A 20,430-nucleotide genomic window follows, 5' to 3' on the forward strand; every position below is an offset into this window, starting at 1 on the left:
CCTTTGCACTAGGTCATAAGAAGGCCTCTGCCCAACAGGGTACCCTAGATTTAAAAATTTACCATTAACCACATATCAGATTGCTGAGGTAAACTTCCCTGAACAGACTGCATATTTCAAGTAAGTCACTTTTCTTTTTTGCATTGTTATAATTGTATCAAGTATCTACCTAGTATAACTATTGCTTAAGAAAACACATATACTGTAGAATAACCGTAGAATTTTCTGCAAAGCTCTGGACTCAATTCAAATACATAGCATATGGGCAAATTTTCTCCAGTCTGCAACATTCCTTTATAGTATCAAAGGGTTAAGAATGACATCAGTGAATCCAGCACAAAAATTTTCATGATGAAAAGCACCATGGAGGCCAGATTGTAAGTTCCATTGCTCATTAATTAAACTAGGTGCTGCACCGGGGATTAAGATTGAGACTGCCCTAGAAGGTTGTCTGCCTAGCCTACTGCTGCTATTGAAAGCACACCGTTCACAATGGCAACAGAGAGGAGGCTTGGATTGTAAGTGTCTTTGTCAAATTTCAAACACCTTAAGACAAAGGTATTACATATCCTTAACTCAACAAGAAACCTGAATATCAGGTTAGCACATTTCTCGGCTCCATTTGAAGACACAGGATTATAGAGGGTGACACCGAAAGATGCTGCAATGTATTTACCGTCGCTAACATGATAGAGGCAGCAGCCACTTAGGCCTGAATCACATTTGTGAAGTTTCATGCCACATTTTTTAGCTGCCAACTTATGTACATGTAGGGGTTACGCTAAAGCTTCAATTATTCCAGAGGATGAAAGAAGTGTTATATTTTGATACAGATCTTCAGTTCCTATTATACTAAAAGCCTTTGAAATGTGAAGGCTGAACAGGCCAACTTATGAAAGGGACAAGAGGAAGTAGGAACAGTGGAAATGCAGTTGGAACGCACGGGAATGTTCTGTCTTCACCATTCTACGTGGATAGTCTGCTTTCCGGGCAGCAGGTGGTGTGACTGTGAAAAGATCACACATTCGTCAGGAACCGTGTAGGATTTTTAGCACTGTTAGAGCCTAGCATTACAGATTTAGGGCAGCTAATAAGATTCCAGAAACCAAGTTTTTGACAAGTCTGAAATTTTTTGAAAATAATTTTCCTACCAAGGAAATCTTGGTTGTTCCCCTTTTAGTTCTGTGTTAGAGAAGACTCTGTATAATTAAAATTAAAAAAGAATCGCTTCGCAGCAACCAGATGAACATCTGGCAGCAAAGCAACATAAAAATGCTATCCTTTCAAAGGAAGAGCAAGTATGTGGCTCCTCCATTAAGAGCATTTCTTCTGTCAGAATATAATCTCACAGACTTGCCATGTATGGTCTTTTTTTTAAAAGTCCAAGGCTGAATTTGGGACTTGCTTTTCCTGTATTTTCTCAGTGGTATCTGGACAATAGCGTGTTAACTACAGAAGAAATCTAGGGTCAAAACGAAGATAATCTAACGCACCAGGTACTTAAACAAATGTGCACAGGTTGTGCTTAGAATCACTTTGCTAAAAACCGGGAGTAGGAATTTTCCACATGTAATGAAAATATTTCAAAGTCAATATAAATTTAATCCTAAACCCATCTAACAAGTAACCATGGAGGACCTATTTTGATGTGTTTTATCTCCCCCTTTCTCATTAGCCAGTAAATGTTTACGTCTAGAAAGAAGAGAACATCTTTTGAAGCCTCAATTATTCCTCAGACTCTTCTCATATTAAAAAAAAAAAACAAAAAACCAAAAAACTTCTTAGGAAATAAAAAATTTCAAAAATCATTTTTCTCTAAATAGTCTTTCAAAATATGGGGGTATTTTATTTATGATGTACATTTTTAGGTTTAAAAACCCTCACAGAAGTCTCTTAATGTGTTGCAAGACTTATAAACAGGGTTGTAACTTTCCAGAGGGTGTATGCTGGGACCCTGGCAGGGCCTTCACTGGAGTCTAAACTTTGCTGCCAACTCAGGCACTTCCCCCTCCACCCCCAGCCCCCCCCAGTCCTCCCCGCCCCCCCACCCCCTCCACCACCCGATATTCAATATTCTGGAGGCCACTGGAGTTTGCTGGACTCCGGTAAAGACCTGGCAGAATAATCTGTGGGGAAATAATCCTCTGGGTAAAGAAAGAGAGGAGATTAAAAGTATCCTTGAAGGTATATGTGTTCAAAAGTTAATTTGGCTGTATTATCAAATCAGAGAGTTCTTCAGGGAACTGAAACTTGCTTTGAGGATTTGGGGAGGCACATCACACTACATAGTTTGCTTATGAGACATACTCACATAAAAAGAAAAACACAGAAGACAAGGGGTCCTTAATTTGGGGGAGGATCTATTCCAACTAGGGGTAGGGGAAGGGTGAAGGCATTTCAGCTCTGAGCTCAATCGGGACATTTCCAGAGAGTTCTTGCAGTCCCCCGCATTTGACAGGACAGGATGTAAGGGCCTGTTCCGCCAGGCTGGACCGTCCCGTCCCTCTGCCAAACAGTGTGCGATACACAGGCAACTGCAGTGTCAAGCTGGCAAAACTCCTGAGGCTCTCGAGTGTTTATCAACTCAGTAGGTCAAATGTCTGCAGACACTGGGCGGAGCAGCAGTAAGCCACAAAACTAACTGTTGTCCTCCTGGAAGGGGAAAAAAGGGAGAGAACACTGTGAGTTCCAGATGAAAGTCTCAGGATTTTTTCCATGAGAGGCAGTCATGGAAAGTAAAGGATTAGGCACGGCCCCCCAAAAGTACACAACAGAAATGTAAATTTCCTTTTAAAACTGAGCACTGGAATCAGGTGAGGTATGCGCGTGCTCATTCTTTTACCAGTTTTCAAATGACATAATATCCCCCAACTTAGCAGCTGAGGGAAAAGAAGCTTTTTCCATGTTACGGTCTGAATTCCGCTTCTGAGGGCCAACAAAACAGTAACAGAATTTGAAATGCGTTATTAAAAATCACGTAACAGAAAACATCACCAAATTTAGCTAGAACGCTTAATATTGAAGAACTTGTAAGAATGTGGTTTTAAGGACTTTATTCCACAAATGTATTCACACAGATTGTTTGTAGAGGTAATTTCAGAATTTGAGTAAGAGAGTTTGGGGGTCTTCTTCCCACAAAGCAGAGGAATCCCATCTCAAACTCCCATCGGCACCTTTCCACACGGAGTCACGAGCCCTCTGACCCACTCTGGACCTCTCCAGCTATAAGAGGCCTACTTTTCCCACCAGAAGTGCTTATCCTCCTGTGAGGAGAGAATAATTTACTGTTGTTTCCACAGGATCCCCTGTGTTGACTGTCTTCTGGGTCTCTACCCTTTAATCCAGGCTTTGCCTTTCTCTGTAGCCCACGAAGGTCATATCTCCAGACCTTGTCACCAAAGCTGCCTGATGGCTGGTTTTTGACTAGATTAGGCCAGTGGAGGCATAGCAGGAGGATTTAGGGCAGTTGAATATTTCTTTCTTTACTTCTTTTTAAAAGCCTAGTTAGGGGCGCCTGGGTGGCGCAGTCAGTTAAGCGTCCGACTTCAGCCAGGTCACGATCTCGCGGTCCGGGAGTTCGAGCCCCCCCGTCAGGCTCTGGGCTGATGGCTCAGAGCCTGGAGCCTGTTTCCGATTCTGTGTCTCCCTCTCTCTCTGCCCCTCCCCCATTCATGCTCTGTCTCTCTCTGTCCCAAAAATAAACGTTGAAAAAAAAAAAAAAAGCCTAGTTAATTGAGGTATATTAACATATAATAAAATTTATCTGTTTTTTTTTTTTTTTTTTTTTTTTTTTAAATTTTTTTTTTTCAACGTTTATTTATTTTTTTGGGAACAGAGAGAGACAGAGCATGAACGGGGGAGGGTCAGAGAGAGAGGGAGACACACAGAATCGGAAACAGGCTCCAGGCTCTGAGCCATCAGCCCAAAGCCTGACGCGGGGCTCGAACTCACGGACCGCGAGATCGTGACCTGGTTGAAGTCGGACGCTTAACCGACTGCGCCACCCAGGCGCCCCAAAATTTATCTGTTTTAAGTATACAGTTGAATGAGATTTGAAAACTAAACAATTAGTTAACTAACACCAAAATCAAGATATGTTTATCTCCGGAAATTCCTTGTCTTCATTTGCAGCTGAGAGCCACCCCCCTCCTCAACCTGCTCCCCACCAAGTCTCTGGCAACCACCGGTCATTTTGTTTCTCTGTGGGTTTTTGATTCATTTTCCCCTGGGCTCTGACGGTCTTCCAAAAGAAGCTTTGCTACCATTTCATCTTCATTGATTAATGTCTCCAAGGCAAAGCTAGACCCACCTCTGTAGATTCTTTTGTCTTATATTTCTGGATCAATCCTGGATTCCCTTACCAACTGGCTGCCAGCTAGGTTTGGCTGATGGGAGGATAGAGCTCCCCTTCTTGTATGGCTCTGGTAACACTTCAACACTGCCGGGTAGCACCAACTCTGCCTCAGCTTTCACTTCCTGCTTGCAAGGAGCCTCAAAATCAGCCAGAGGGGAGAGCTCAGGGCCTTCCCGGGTCTTTCCTGAGCATGTTCACATCCCTATGCATGCATGTGGCCATACAGACTTTCAGGAATTTGTTAGTGCTTTTTAAATAAAGCCCCCACAGAAACCTTATTCCCTCGACTTCCCTTTTTCACTTTGTGGTTAGTCTATCGTTGGCCCCATACTGCCTCAGGCAGCTGTGACGGTTAAGCAGTTGCCTGTAATTGGTTTGACAGCTTTTGATAAACACTCTCAGAGAAGAGGCTTTTTGCATTGGTGGGCTCTGAGATCAAATAAAGATAGCCTGGCAAGTGGGGTCTATCAGTGAACCACCAAGTAGGACAGTGACAATGCTCTGGCATTGGACCTTTGAAGAAGCTTCTTGTACCCCTTTCCAGTTGCTGCTAGAATACTGGTTTTACCTATGATTGCAGATTCTTGATTTTCAAGGTTATAAATTACAAGATAGGGTTATGATGGGTTATTATATTGCAAAGGTCTATGTTCTTACTGAGCATCAGTTGCTTTTCTTAAGTAAATAATCATCAGATGTAAGCCTTTTGTTAATTTCCAGAGTTCTGAAAATTTTGATTGTGACCATTTTTGCCAGTTACCTTTTTGCTTTTGTGGAAAGGTTGGGTATTTGTACCCCACTCCATCTACCTGTCTGACTAGAGCTTCTGTTGGGCAGCCCCTCTGTTGGCTTCGGTTCTCAGCAGCCTCTAGATCCCCTAGTCCTTCAGGCTGAAGGATAAGATGGCAAAGCTTCCTACTGTTCTAAGTTTCCAGGTGCTTGATCATCCTTCTGGGTGCTCTGAACCCTGCTTCAGCTCCTGCAAATAGGCCTTCTCCATTCACTTCTCTCCAAAATCCCAGCTAATGTGTGTGTTCTAGCCAGTTCCCCAACCGATTTAGTAAGTGTTACAAGGAGGGGTGTAGGGAAATAGTCCATCCAGGTGGAATTCTGAAATTGAGCTGGTAAGTGCATGTAGGGCGTTCTTGCTAGGGAAAAATGGGGTACTGCTAAAGTGCAGTATGGTTTGACATCATGAGTACTCAAAGTATCACTTAAACAGACTGCCAAGGGAGGGTAAGGCACTGGGAAGTCAATGGCTGAGGCCCTTGATTGCTATGGCATCACAGTGAATTCAGAGATTGTGGAGCAAGATGGCTTCTTCCGACTGCTAAAGAGATTATCACTCACGGGCCCTCATCTCCATTCCTACCCCCAATTAAGCTTCGTGCCTTGAAGTCTCCACTCAAGGCATAGGGGGAGAATCTACATTTCTGCAGTGGTCCTAAAGGAGTTCTTATTCCATGAAACTATAGGAGGGGCATGTCTGAAGCCTGAATGTACAGGTTGCAAAGTCACCATGCAAGGTACAAGTACATTTATGTGCAGTCTCTTAAGGTAAAGGTACTGGCTGGGAAGGGGTAGGACCCTGACACTTGAAATGGAAACCTCTGTAGAGACACAAAGCTAAGAACCTTGAACCTCTGATATCTCTAAACATTTCTTCACATCAGAAACAGCCTTTTTTACCTTCTAAGACAATGAGCATTTCCTTCCATAAAAAATATGGCACTGACTTCATCTGGGGTAGTTACCTAAAAAGGAAGTACCTATTCTCTTCAGGACCCACTACCATCAATGGTCACGGTCTTTAGGGCCATAAGGGGTGTCAAATCCCAGCACAATCCGGAAAATTAATTGCAAGGCCTGCTACTGGGAAAGAGAACATACATGAAGAAGTTGCAGGATCTTGCCACAGTTTATGAGCAGGAACCTGGACAGTAAGCATGTAAATGGATTCTAAGTAAATCAGCCAGCAGGACTAAATCTAAGGTTGGATCAGGCCAATGAGGGTGTTCACATATGCCTCAGGATTTAATGTGTTAGCCTGAGCCCCTGTAATGGGTGACAAAAGTTCTGAGTCACTACTTGATTTCAGCTCAGGTCATGATGTCGCAGTTCATGGGTTCCAGCCCTGCATTGGCTCCACACTGACAGGGTGGAGCCTGCTTCTGATTCTCTCTCTCCATCTCTCTCTGCCCCGCCCCAACTCATGCTCGCACTCTCTCTCAAAAATAAATAAACCTTAAAAAAAAAAAAAAAAAAAAGAAGTTCTGAGTCAGTAATGCCTATAGTCAAGGAGACAGGGTGGAAACCCACTGCACAGTCTGGAGGGAAGAGATCGTAGGTTTAGAGAAACTGGAACTCTAAAGTGGATCCCATGTGGTGCCCCTTGCTCAGCCACCTCCTGAAAACCTGTGGGAGCGCCAGAAGGCATTCCTTTCACCAAGACATTACAGTTTGTATTGATGAGGGGAATACAAACTGGAAGTAGCAAGCACACGTGATACTTAATATGACACATGTACTAGAGGTGAGACAGAAATCCTCCAGGAGGTCAGGTGTCTACTGCATTGGTAAAGTTTCAGAAGACTTACATCTGGAACTACACTATGAAGTAATAGATACTCCCTGTGGGTCCCTTTGGATTTTAGTGACAAAATATATTTGGTTGGGGACTTTTGGTTCTGCCAAGATAGAACAGTCCAGTCCTTCTGGATCCATCCTCTTACAATTAAAGCACAACAAACTGTCCATAACACAACAAACAAGCATAGGAAGACTCTAAAAGATAGACTGAAGGTAGACAGTCTATGGACCTTGGGACTTGAGGGGCAACATGGCAGCAGTGGGTTTCCTAGGTTTTCTTACTGCTTCCCATATAGCTAGATAGGATGCTCGTAGAAACCCAGAACCACCAACAGGCATAGGTTTAAAAAAAAAAAAAATGCCAAGAAAAGCTTGTTCCCCCTAGCCAAAGGACTGGGGCAGAGAAATCTACAGAGGAAGAAAGTAAGTGGTTGCTTCATGCTGGGTATGGGGGAGCACAGAGGTGACAGTCGAAAGGTACAAGGTTTCTTGTAGGATAAGAAAAATGTTCTAAAACTGACTGTGGTGCTAGCTGCACATATCCATGAATATAGTAAAATCCACACTGAACTGTATACTTTAAACAGGCGAATTGTATGATATGTGAATCATCTCATTAGTCTTAAAAATAACAGCACTGAAAGGAGAAATAGACAAATCCACAATTAGAGGGGATACTTCACCATCTTGCTTTCAGCAAATGACAGAGCTACTAGGCAGACAATCAGCAAAAGTACAGAAAAACCAAACAACTCAACTGACCAAAGAATCTAATTGAGGTATATAGAACACTCCACCCAAAAACAGAATACTCTCTCCCTCCACCACCAAATGTCCATGGATAGACAGTATCCTTAACTATAAAACACACCTCAACAAATTTGAAAATAACTGTAATGTACAGAGGACACATGTAGTTTCATCTCTGGTAAGTAGCCTAGAAGTCGTCACTCCTAGGCATACAAGAACAAGCTGAATAAACTGAAAACCAACAACTTTTCTTCTGGCCACCAGGGGACTGAGGGTGTAGGGTAAAGAGCAACCTCAGAGTCTGGAGAGATGGATGAATCTGGAGAGTCACACCTGGATTTGCTCGCCTGGACAGAAGACATTAGAACTTCTGGAGGCTGAGCGCAGGCTAGCCTGAGAATCATATAATGCTGGGGCTGCAATCTTAGGATTGTCACACATATTCTTGGGTTTTACCTACAGAAATTCTATAGGTTTTCATAGTAAAAATTAAAAAAAAAAAAAAATCCCCTTGTAACTCAGTCAAGAGCAGGAAAGAAGTAGTTTTCATGTGTCACACCCAGAACATCATCGAGAACAAAGGACTGCTTTCCAGAGGAAAAGAGTTTACCAGAACCTTATCCTAGCTTGGGAAGGGCACTGTTGCCATTCCAGCCCCCTCTAGCCTGCCCATACCACCTCAGTGGAAAAAACAAGCTATGAGACATAAGAAAAACTTGTTAAAGTCATAGCCTAGAAATACAGGCCCACTATAATACTTAGATATAATCATAAAACTTCAGAACACTTTCCTCTCTCACACCATACCACCAGAGTAACTGGTTTCCAGCATAAGAATAGGGGCCCTGGGTGGCTTAGTTGGTTGAGCATCTGACTCTTGACTTCAGCTCAGGTCATGATCCCAGGGTCGTGGGATTGAGCCCTGTGTCAGAGCTGAGCTCCATGCTCAGTGTGGAGCCTGCTTGAGATTCTTGCTCTCTCCCTCTGCCCCTCTCCCTGAATCGTACTCGCTCTCTCAAATAAATTAAAAAAAAAAAATTAAAAAGAACAGTGGATTACAGATAAAACAGCTGCAAGATGCTGACTCTCTTAAGAGTACACAGGGAAGTCCAATGTCAAGTTAGGAGACTAAAACAAGGAAACTAGGAATTTGAATTTGAAGCCTCTGATGCCTACAACCATAGCAAATATTAGACACAGCCCAATTCCCAGCCAGATTAACATAAAATCTCACGCTAAATGCCTACTTACCTCAGTTCTTTTTTACCTAATACAATATGTCTGACAAAAAATTAGAAGACATAAGGCAAGAAAAAGCACATGTTGAAGAGACAAACAGAACATCAGAACCAGAGCCAGATATGACAAAGATGTTGGAATTTTCAGACAGAGAATTTTAAAAAATAGAAAAGAAAATCTAAGATCTGTGGGACAATTTCTAAAGGTGCAACATATGCATAATTAGAATACCAGAAGGAGAAGGAGAGAAAGGTAAAGAAATATTTGAAGTGATAATGGTTAAGAAGTTTACAAAATTAGTAACAGATCCAGTAGTGTAAGAGCACCAAGCAGGATAAATATCAAAAACAGAACAAAACAACCCCCAAAAGACACACAGGCATATCATACTCAAACTAGAAAAAAAGAATAAGAAAATTTTCAAAAGAGCCAGAGTGGGAAAAAACTCTTACCTATAGAAGAACAAGCATATGAACTACAGTGGACATATTAGAAAGTATGCAAGCAAGAAAAGAGTGGAGGAAAATATTTAGTGTGCGCAAAGAAAAAAACATCACTGACTTAAGAATTCTATACCCAGTAGGGGCGCCTGGGTGGCGCAGTCGGTTAAGCGTCCGACTTCAGCCAGGTCACGATCTCGCGGTCCGTGAGTTCGAGCCCCGCGTCGGGCTCTGGGCTGATGGCTCAGAACCTGGAGCCTGTTTCCGATTCTGTGTCTCCCTCTCTCTCTCTGCCCCTCCCCCGTTCATGCTCTGTCTCTCTCTGTCCCAAAAATAAATAAACGTTGAAAAAAAAAAAATTTAAAAAAAAAAAAAAAAAAAAAGAATTCTATACCCAGTAAAATTATCCTTCAAAAGTAAAGGAGAATAAAGATTTTTTCAGACAAACTGATAACTGAGGAAAATTCATTGCCAGGAGGAAAACAACAGAACTCAGATCTAAATAAAAACAGGAAGGCTGCTGGAGAAGGCATGAATAAAGGTAAAGTAAAATAGTTTTCTAATTTTCAATTGAACTAAAGTATAACTTGCTTAAAGTAATGAGGGTAGCAATGTAGTGTGTGACTACAACAGATGGATGTTGACACGAAGGGCAGCAATTCTGTAAGGGATGACAGGGAGGAATGTGGGATATTCTGTCACAAGACACCTTTATTACACATTGAGTAATATAGAGTCATTTGAAGATGGACTTAAATTAGTGCAAAAAATACATATTGTAAACTCTAAGGAAACCATTACACATTTTGAAAAAGGACTATAATGGGTATGCTAATAGAGGAGATAAAATAGAATCATGTAAAATGCTCAATTAAAACCACAGCAGGCAGAAAAAGAGGGAGGAAAAGAAATAAGAATGTAAAAAATAGAAACTAATTATAAACACAGTAGATATTAATCTAACTAAATCAATAATCACTTTAAATTTAAATCACCTAAATATACCAATTAAAAGAAACTCTATAAGCAGATGAAAAAACTAGGCCCAAATATATAATGTGTACAAAAAACCCACTTTAAACATACAGAGGCAGACAGGTTAAGGGTAAAGGGATGGGAAAAGATAAAGCATGTTAATACCTATATCAATTTCAGATGACGTGGACTTCAATTCAGGACAAAGAAAAGTGTCAGACATAAGGAGGGGCATGACATCATGATACAGGTGTTAATTCTCCAAAAAGACATAACAATGTAAAATGTGTATGAACCTAATAACAGAGCATCAAAACATGTAAGGCACAAAATGATAGAAGTGTAAGAAATAGACAAATCCACTATTAGAGCTCTTTAAGTAGTTGATAGATCCAGAAAACAGAACATCAGAGAGAATACAGTTGTTAGTTATCATTAATCAACTGGACCTAATTGACACTTACAGATACTCCATCCAACAACAGAAAAATACACATTCATACACACTCATCTCAAGCTCATGTGTAATATTATTCAAGACAAACCACATTCTAGGACATAAAACTGCACCATAAAAAAATTTAAAGGAAGAGAAATCAAACAAACTTTGGTCTCAGACCACAACTGGAAATTAAACTAGAAATCAGTAACAGAAAGACAGATGGAAAATCCCCAAATATTTGAAATTTTAAAAATTAAATTCTAAATAATACATGGGTGGAAGAACAGGTCTCTAAAGAAATTAAAATATTTTGTAGTGGGGGAGCATGGGTGGCTCAGTAGGTTAAACGTGTGACTCTTGATTTTGGCTCAGGTTATGGCTTGTGGGTTTGAGACCCATGTCAGAATTCTCTCTCCCTTTCTCTGCCCCTCCTCTGCTTGCTCACGTGCGCTCTCTCTCAAAATAAATAAACCTAAAAAAATATTTTGAACTGAGTGAAAATGAAATACAACTTATCAAAAAGTTGTGGGAAGCAGCAGAAGCAGTATTAAAGGGAAGCTCACAGCACACTAAACACATGTATTAGAAAAGAAGAAAGCTCTAAAATCAATAACCTGAGCTTCCATCAGGAAGTCATAGAATGAAGAACAATTTATTGAGGAAGATATAAAGAAATGGAAAAACATTCTGTGCTCATGGATTGGAAGAATAAATATTGTTAAAATGTCAATACTACCCAAAGCTATCTACACATTCAATGCAATCCCAATCAAAATTGCACCAGCATTCTTCTCGAAGCTAGAACAAGCAATCCTAAAATTTGTATGGAACCACAAAAGACCCTGAATAGCCAAAGTAATATTGAAGAAGAAGACCAAAGCGGGAGGCATCACAATCCCAGACTTTAGCCTCTACTACAAAGCTGCAGTCATCAAGACAGCATGGTATTGGCACAAAAACAGACACATAGACCAATGGAATAGAATAGAGTCTCCAGAATTGGACCCACAAAAGTATGGCCAACTAATCTTTGACAAAGCAGGAAAGAGTATCCAATGGAAAAAAGACAGTCTTTTTAACAAATGGTTCAGGGAGAACTGGACAGCAACATGCAGAAGAATGAAACTAGACCTCTTTCTTACACCATTCACAAAAATAAACTCAAAATGGAAAAAGGACCTGAATGCGAGACAGGAAACCATCAAAACCCTAGAGGAGAAAGCAGGAAAAAACCTCTCTGACCTCAGCTGCAGCAATTTCTTACTTGACACATCTCCAAAGGCAAGGGAATTAAAAGCAAAAATGAACTATTGGGACCTCATGAAGATAAAAAGCTTCTGCACTGCAAAGGAAACAATCAACAAAACTAAAAGGCAACCGACGGAATGGGAAAAGATATTTGCAAATGATATATCGGACAAAGGGCTAGTATCCAAATTCTATAAAGAACTCACCAAACTCCACACCCAAAAAACAAATAATCCAGTGAAGAAATGGGCAGAAAACATGAATAGACACTTGTCTAAAGAAGACATCCAGATGGCCAACAGGCACATGAAAAGATGCTCAATGTCACTCCTCATCAGGGAAATACAAATCAAAACCACATTGAGATATCACCTCACGCCAGTCAGAGTGGCTAAAATGAACAAATCAGGAGACTATAGATGCTGGCGAGGATGTGGAGAAACGGGAACCCTCTTGCACTGTTGGTGGGAATGCAAACTGGTGCAGCCGCTCTGGAAAACAGTGTGGAGGTTCCTCAAAAAATTAAAAATAGATCTACCCTATGACCCAGCAATAGCACTGCTAGGAATTTACCCAAGGGATACAGGAGTGCTGATGCGTAGGGGCACTTGTACCCCAATGTTTACAGCAGCACTTTCAACAATAGCCAAATTATGGAAAGAGCTTAAATGTCCATCAACTGATGAATGAAGAAATTGTGGTTTATGTACACAATCGAATATTACGTGGCAATGAGAAACAATGAAATGTGGCCTTTTGTAGCAACGTGGATGGAACTGGAGAGTGTTATGCTAAGTGAAATAAGTCATACAGAGAAAGACAGATACCATATGTTTTCACTCATATGTGGATTCTGAGAAACTTAACAGAAAACCATGGGGGAGGGGAAGGGAAAAAAAAAAAAAAAGGTTAGAGAGGGAGGGAGCCAAACCATAAGAGACTCTTAGAAACTGAGAATAAACTGAGGGTTGGTGGGGGGTGGGAGGGAGGGGAGGGTGGGTGATGGGCATTGAGGAGGGCACCTGTTGGGATGAGCACTGGGTGTTGTATAGAAACCAATTTGACAATAAATTTCATATTAAAAAAATAAAATAAAAATCCTAAAAAAAGAACAATTTATGAAGAACAATCTAAAGTAAGTAAAAATCACAGAGCATGTTCTCTATCCAAATGGAATCAAATTAGAAATCCATAACGGAAAGACAACAGGAAGATTTCCAAATGTGGATATAAAAGAACACAGTTCTTTGACCTTCCTTGACCTATGGGTCAAATGACTACTTTCCCATGGATTAAAGAGGCAATCTCAAATAGAAACTTACATGAACTGAATGAAAATGAAAAGACAACATATCAAAAATTTTGAGGCATGGGAAAGCAGTGCTGAGAGAGAAATGTATGGCACGTAATGCTTATGTTAAAAAGGAAAGTTCTCAAATCAATGATCTGAGATTCTACTCCAATCCCATCCCCCAAAGGCAAAATAAACCCAAAGTAAGCAGAATGAAGCAATAATAAATCAGTGAAATCAACAATTTCACTAGGAGTAAGAAGATCAATAAAATTGATACATCTTTAGCAAGACTAACAAAGATAGACAAAAGGCTCTCTTAATATAAGAAATGAAACAGGTGTTATCAGTACAAATCCTGAAGCCATTAAAAAGATGAGAATATTATGAACCATTTCATAGTCATAAATTTGTAAGCTGAGAGTAGATGGATTCCTTGAAAACTACAAACTACCACCACTCAACCAAGATGAAATAGCCAACCTGAAAAGGACTGTAACTATTAAAAATTGACTTCGTAATTAAAAAAAGAAAAGAAATCTCCAGGTCCAGACAATTTCACTGGAGAATTCTATCAAACATTTAAAGAAGAGCTAAGAGGAATTTTTACAGTCTCTTGCAGAAAAACAGAAAAGGAAGAACACTTCCCAACTCATTTTATAAGGCCAGTAATTACTCTGACTCTAAAGCCAGAGAGTTTAAAACCAGAAAACTATAGACCATCTCTCTCATGAATACAGATAGAAAAATCTTGGGGCGCCTGGGTGGCGCAGTCGGTTAAGCGTCCGACTTCAGCCAGGTCACGATCTCGCGGTCCGTGAGTTCGAGCCCCGCGTCAGGCTCTGGGCTGATGGCTCAGAGCCTGGAGCCTGTTTCCGATTCTGTGTCTCCCTCTCTCTCTGCCCCTCCCCCGTTCATGCTCTGTCTCTCTCTGTCCCAAAAATAAATAAACGAAAAAAAAAAAAAAGAAAAATCTTCAACAAAGTATTAAACTAATACAGAAAAGTATAAAAAGAGCTATACACCATTGTCAGGTGGGGGTTATTCTGGGTATGTAAGGTTGGTTTAATATTTGAAAATCAATTTCATCAATCATGTCAGCAGGTGAATGAAAAAAAAATTGTATGATATCAATGGACTCAGAAAAAAGCATTTGAAAAATCTCCACTAATGATAAAAAGCCTCAGCAAACAGGAATAGAGGGGATCTTTCTCAATCTGATAATTAGAATCTACAAAAAACCTACTGCTAACTTCATACTCTATAAGGGATGTGTACTTTCAACACCTTAATCAACACAGTACTTGAAGTTTTAACCACTGCAGTAAGGCAAGAAAAAGAAATAAAAGGCATAGAGAATGGAATGTGGAGAAATAAAACTATTTCTACTTTCAGATGACATGATTGTCTACATAGAAAACACCAAAGCGTCTACAAAATGTACTTCTAGACTTTTAAGCAAGTTCAGCAATGCTGCAGGCACATAAGACTGAAATACAAAAATGAATCACATTTCCACATACTAACAATGAACACATGGAAAGTGGAATTTAAAAGTATAATATCATTTATAGTCACATAAAGAAAGTGGGACACTTGCGTATAAATTTAACAAAACATTTAAGGACTTCTATGCTGCAAGTTATTAAATATTGATGAAAGAAATAAAAGACTACTTAAAAAAATGGAAAGACACAGGATTCACACACCGGAAGACTCAACATCGCAAAGATGTTAATTCTCTCCAAGTTGATCTATAGATTGAATGCAATTCTTTTCAAAATCCAGCACAAGGGTTTTTTTTTTTTTTTTTGAGACAAAGATAAGCTTTTTCTAAAATTTATATGGAAATGCAGAGGCCCTAGAAGAATTAACAGAATTTTGAAAAAGAATAACAAAGTAGAAGTATCACTTTATCTGATATTAAGTGCTAATATATAACTACAGAATCAACACAGTTTGGCATTGACTGAGAGACAGACACAGATCAATGGAAAAGAGAACATCCTTATGACCCTGGGGTAGGTAAAGATTTCTTAGGTCATAAAAAGCACTAAGTATAAAATTAAAATGGATAAATTTGACTCCATCAAAATCAAAACCTTCTGCTTTGCAAATTACACTCATATGAAAATGAAAGGCAAGCATCACTTTCGAGATTTTCTTAATTCAGGAAACTATATAAATTTTAAGTCATTGGATACTTTGTATTACCTTAACTAAAAAAAAATTAAAGTTGGTTAGAACCCTACTTCAGATAATTTGCTTCACACACACCAGCATGTATACATGTATATAAATCACAATTGAAATGAAACTCAGACACAAAATGATCTTAAGTATGATAAGTGGATTTTTGAGGATCAGCTAACTAAACTTAACTCTCCTGACTTTAAAAAAAAATAATTATGCTGGGGCGCCTGGGTGGCGCAGTCAGTTAAGCGACCAACTTCAGCCAGGTCACGATCTCGCGGTCCGTGAGTTCGAGCCCCGCGTCAGGCTCTGGGCTGATGGCTCGGAGCCTGGAGCCTGCTTCCGATTCTGTGTCTCCCTCTCTCTCTGCCCCTCCCCCGTTCATGCTCTGTCTCTCTCTGTCCCAAAAATAAATAAAAACGTGGAAAAAAAAATTAAAAAAAAATAATAATTATGCTACATGAAAATCATTCATAGAAACAATACATTTCATGCCGCTGGATTTTTAAAAATAAAGGCTGTAAGCAAAAAAATCCAACTCCATAAAAATGTGTTTTGTTGTTGTTTTGTTGTTTTTTACTTACTGAAGCATAATGCCCACTGATCATTATTAACTCCTTATGATGCTCAAGGGTGGGGTGGGTAACCTGGAGGTGCCATAGTTGTGCTACAAAAAATCCAACTGTGTGGACTTATGACTTGTGGGAGATTCTAACAACATATTGTATCTGCTTGTTGCATTAATGATCTAAGTTGTTACAAGTACACCAAATCTACTGCCTTAAGAATGGATTTGTGCTGGTTTGATCCTTTAAAATTCCTAAGCTGTGGCACCAGGGATGTGACAGTTTTAAGGGAGAAATTCTGAGCTAAGCAATAAACTCTATAGTTAGGAAAAGGAGGTTAGTACATTCTACAAAGAACATCAGACATGACATTTGTTGCTTTAGAATCTCTTATTTATAGGCAAGAAAGGAGAAAGAGCATTTCAGCTTAGTTTTAAAATACAGAAATACACTATTCTTAAAAAAAAAATCACAATGTGGTTGGCACATTCTGGAGCCCCCAAAAAAACATAAGAAATATGGTATCTTCTTTGCAAACGTGTTTCCTGATTAGAAACAAAAAGCAAAAAGCATATCCTTGACTCATACAGAAATTCAAGCCAGAAGAAAAACAATATTTATTAGACAGAGTTGATCAGATGACATCCCAAACTCATACACAAATTAAGGGAGAATTATAACATATTGTATCTGCTTGTTCCACTTATGTTAATGGTGACGGTTTCTCATGGGAAGATCCTACGTGCAGACCTACAGGCTTAAATATGACATACTGGTTTCTCTATTTGATCAGTCCATGCCCTAGGACGTCAGGGGTGAAATATATGTATGGGAAAAGAAGTTATCAGGTGGTGTGGTCAGGGCTGAATCCCCGGTACCTAATACAGAGTTTGGCACATCGCAGAGGTCAACGCACAATAACTGAGTGATACGAGTAGGAAAAAACAGTGAAGAACAATTTAATTTGTTGAAGAGTATTTTACCTGTGCAAAGTTTCCTAAGTCACCTTAAGAGGGTGCCGGTCAATGAATAGGCTTTGGCTAAAAGAAAAAAAAAATCCTAAATACAAGTAAGCAAATAATGTCAGTATTACTGATGTTAACTGGTTTCACAGAAGAAAGTAATAGCCATAAAAAGCAAGGATAAGGTAATGAGAAACATTTCGTAAGTGATTTAACCATATAAGAATTAGGAGAGATTATTGAGAGATAAACTACAGTGAGTGAAATTACAGTGAGTGGAGAAGAGAGTATTAAGTTGTCCTGAAAGATGAGGGAAGCCATAAGACAATGAGTTCTGCACGCCTCTCACAGGCCTCTATCCCAAGGCACATCCGTCACCAGGACATCTGGCCCTCTCACGTAATCGCTCCGGCCTAAAAGACCAAGGAGAATTCCTGAAGAAAACCAAACTCTACATCAGAGCTTGAAAGCAGCTGACTGAGGCCAGGGTGTCATTACCTCCCACAGTGCTCTGCTTGCGGGGAATGCTCACTGCATATCTGCTAACTGGACACATTAATAAATGACTGGATGAGTTACTCTGAGCTATTTGGAACTAACTCCAATAGCATTTTTAACAAGAAGAGAAAAAAAAATTCCTAAAACTCACCTGGAGCCAACAGAAGATCCCACAGAGCCAAGCAAATCTTGAGAAAGAACAAAGCTAGAGGCATCCCATTTCCTGACTGCAAAATATTTTACAAAGCTACAGTAATCAGAACAGTATGGTATTGGCATAAAGACAGATACACAGACAAATGGAACAGAACACAGAGCCTAGAAACAGACCCACACAAAACTGTTAACTGATCTTCCACAAGGAAGCCAAGAATATACAATGGGAAAAAGAGTCTCTTCAAAAAATGGTGCTGGGAAATTGGATATCCACATGCAAAAGGAATGAAACTGAGAGTAGAAACCTTATCTTACACCATACATAAAAAGATGAACTCAAAATAGATTAAAGACTTATATGTAAGACCTGAGACTATAAAACTAGAAGAAAACATTGGGAGAAAGCTTCTTAATTAACATTGGTCTTGACAATGAATTCTTTTTTTTTTTTTTTTTTTTAAAGTTCATTTATTTTTGAGAGACACAGAGACAGCATGAATGGGGAAGGGGCAGAGTGGGAGGGAGAGAGAAAATCCCAAGCAGGCTCTGTGCTGTCGGCACAGAGCCCAATGTGAGGCTCAAACTCACAAAATCACGAGATCATGACCTGAGCTGAAACCAAGAGTTGGCTAAACTGACCGAGCCACCCAGGCACCCCTACAATGAATTCCTGAACATGACATGAGTAGCACAGCAACAAAAGCAAAAACAGGTGAGCAGGACTACTTCAAACTAAAAAGCTTCCGCAAAGCAGAAGGAAACAAAAGGAAAAAGCAACTTATAAAATGGGAAAAAAATATTTGAGAATCCCACTACTTGATGATGGGTTAATATCTAAAATATATAAGGAATTCCTGTAACTCAATAGCAATAAACAAATAATCTGATTTAGAAATGGGCAAAGGACTTACATAGACATCTCTCCAAAGACATAAGTGGCCAGCAGGCCCATGAAAAGGTTCTCAACATTATTAATCATCAAGGAAATACACATCAAACCACAGTGAGGCATCACCTCATACCTATTAGGATCGCTATTGTAAAAACAACAAATGAAACAACCAAACAAAAAATAATGTGTTGGCAAAGAGAAATGGGAATCCTTGTATACTTTTGGTGGGAATGTAAAATGCTGCAGCTGTTATGGAAAATAGTACAGCAGCTCCTCAAAAAAATTAAAATATAACTGTCATATGATCCAGAAATCCCACTCTGAGTATGTAACCAAAAGAAATCAGAGTCTCAAGGAAATACCTGCACTCCATGTTCATGACGGCATTATTCACAATATCCTAGATATGAAAACAACCTTAATGTCCGCTGATGGGTGAACAGATAAAGACAATCTGGTAGAAATATGGGATGAATATTTTTTTAAATAATTTATTTTCAATATTTTATTTATTTATTTTGAGAGAGAGCATTCACAAGCGGGGAAGGGCAGAGAGAGAGAGAGGGAGAGAGAGAATCACAAGCAGGTTCTGCGCTGTCAGCGCAGAGCCCGACGTGGGGCTCGATCCCATGAACCACGAGATCAAGAGTCGGATGCTCAACTGACTGTGCCACCCAGGCATCCCATAAGGATGGAATATCACTTAGACTAAAAAAAAGAAGGATGTCCTGGCATATGCAATGACACAAACAGACCTGGAAGACATTATGCTAAGTGAAATAAGCCAGCCCCAAGAGGACAGGATTTCACTTACACGAGGTATCGAAAAAAGTAAACTCATAGAAGCAGAGAGTAGAATGGTGGTTGCCAGAAGCTGGAGAAGGGAGGAAGAAAAGGGAGTTGTTGTCAGCTTCAGTTATGCAAACTGAACGAGTTCTAGAGTGCTGCTGCTGAATGTGGTGCCTGTAGTTAATACTATTGTACTATGCACTTGAAATTTGTTAAGAAGGTAGATCTCATGTTTAAATGTTCTTAATACAATTTTTAAAAAAAGGATATAAAGAGCACCAATAATCTGATTCAATGGATCCTTGGTTGAGAAGTCAATTTAGAGAGGGGTGCCCAGGTGACTCAGTCAGTTAAGCATCTGACTCTTGATTTTGGCTCAGGTCATGATGTCACAGTTTGTGGGATCGAACCCTGCCTTGGGCTCTGTGCTGACAACGCAGAACCTTCTTGGGATTCTCTCTTTCTTCCTTTCTCTCTGTCTCTCCCCTGCTTGTGTGAACATGTTCTCTCTGTCCCTCTCTCACAAAAATAAATAAATGAACTTTAAAAAAAAAGTCAATTTAGAGAGATTCTACTTTAACCTATTACCAATGGTCATTTCTGGTTGAAGTTCTTCTGTTTGAGATAGTTTCCTTTTGCAGAATTGTATTTTCTTTAAAAAAATTTTTTTTAACATTTATTTATTTTTGAAACAGAGAGAGACAGAGCATGAACGGGGGAGGGGCAGAGAGAGAGGGAGACACAGAATTCGAAACAGGCTCCAGGCTCGAGCTGTCAGCACACAGCCCGACGCAGGGCTCAAACTCACGGACCGCGAGATCATGACCTGAGCCGAAGTCGGACGCTTAACCGACTGAGCCACCCAAGTGCCCCCAGAATTGTGTTTTCTAATTTTGCTTCTATGATCATGTATGAATTGAATAGACACACTTTGTCCCCCATCAAAATAAAAATAAATAACTGGTCTAACAATTTTTTTTAAATTTCTTTTATGTTTTTATTTTTGAGAGAGGACACACACACACAGTGAGAGTGGGGAGGGGCAG

The 20,430-nt window shown here is 39.8% G+C and overlaps 1 protein-coding gene across 3 annotated transcripts in view; it reads right to left on the reverse strand.

The window, feature by feature from the left end:
* Positions 1–2,340: 2,340 nt before the first annotated feature.
* Positions 2,341–20,430, reverse strand: part of LRRC28 (leucine rich repeat containing 28) — a 155,406-nt gene continuing 137,316 nt past the window's right edge. For all 3 annotated transcript variants that reach the window (XM_025918746.2, XM_025918744.2, XM_086711438.1), the window contains one exon: positions 2,341–2,652. In XM_025918746.2, coding sequence (XP_025774531.1) covers positions 2,580–2,652 — 73 coding nt within the window. In that variant the 3' untranslated portion in view covers positions 2,341–2,579. The remainder of the gene's footprint in view (positions 2,653–20,430) is intronic.

The sequence above is a fragment of the Puma concolor genome, chromosome B3 (assembly GCF_028749965.1).
Source record: "Puma concolor isolate L17-30 chromosome B3, mPumCon1.1.hap2, whole genome shotgun sequence".
NCBI classification, from domain to species: Eukaryota; Metazoa; Chordata; class Mammalia; order Carnivora; family Felidae; genus Puma; species Puma concolor.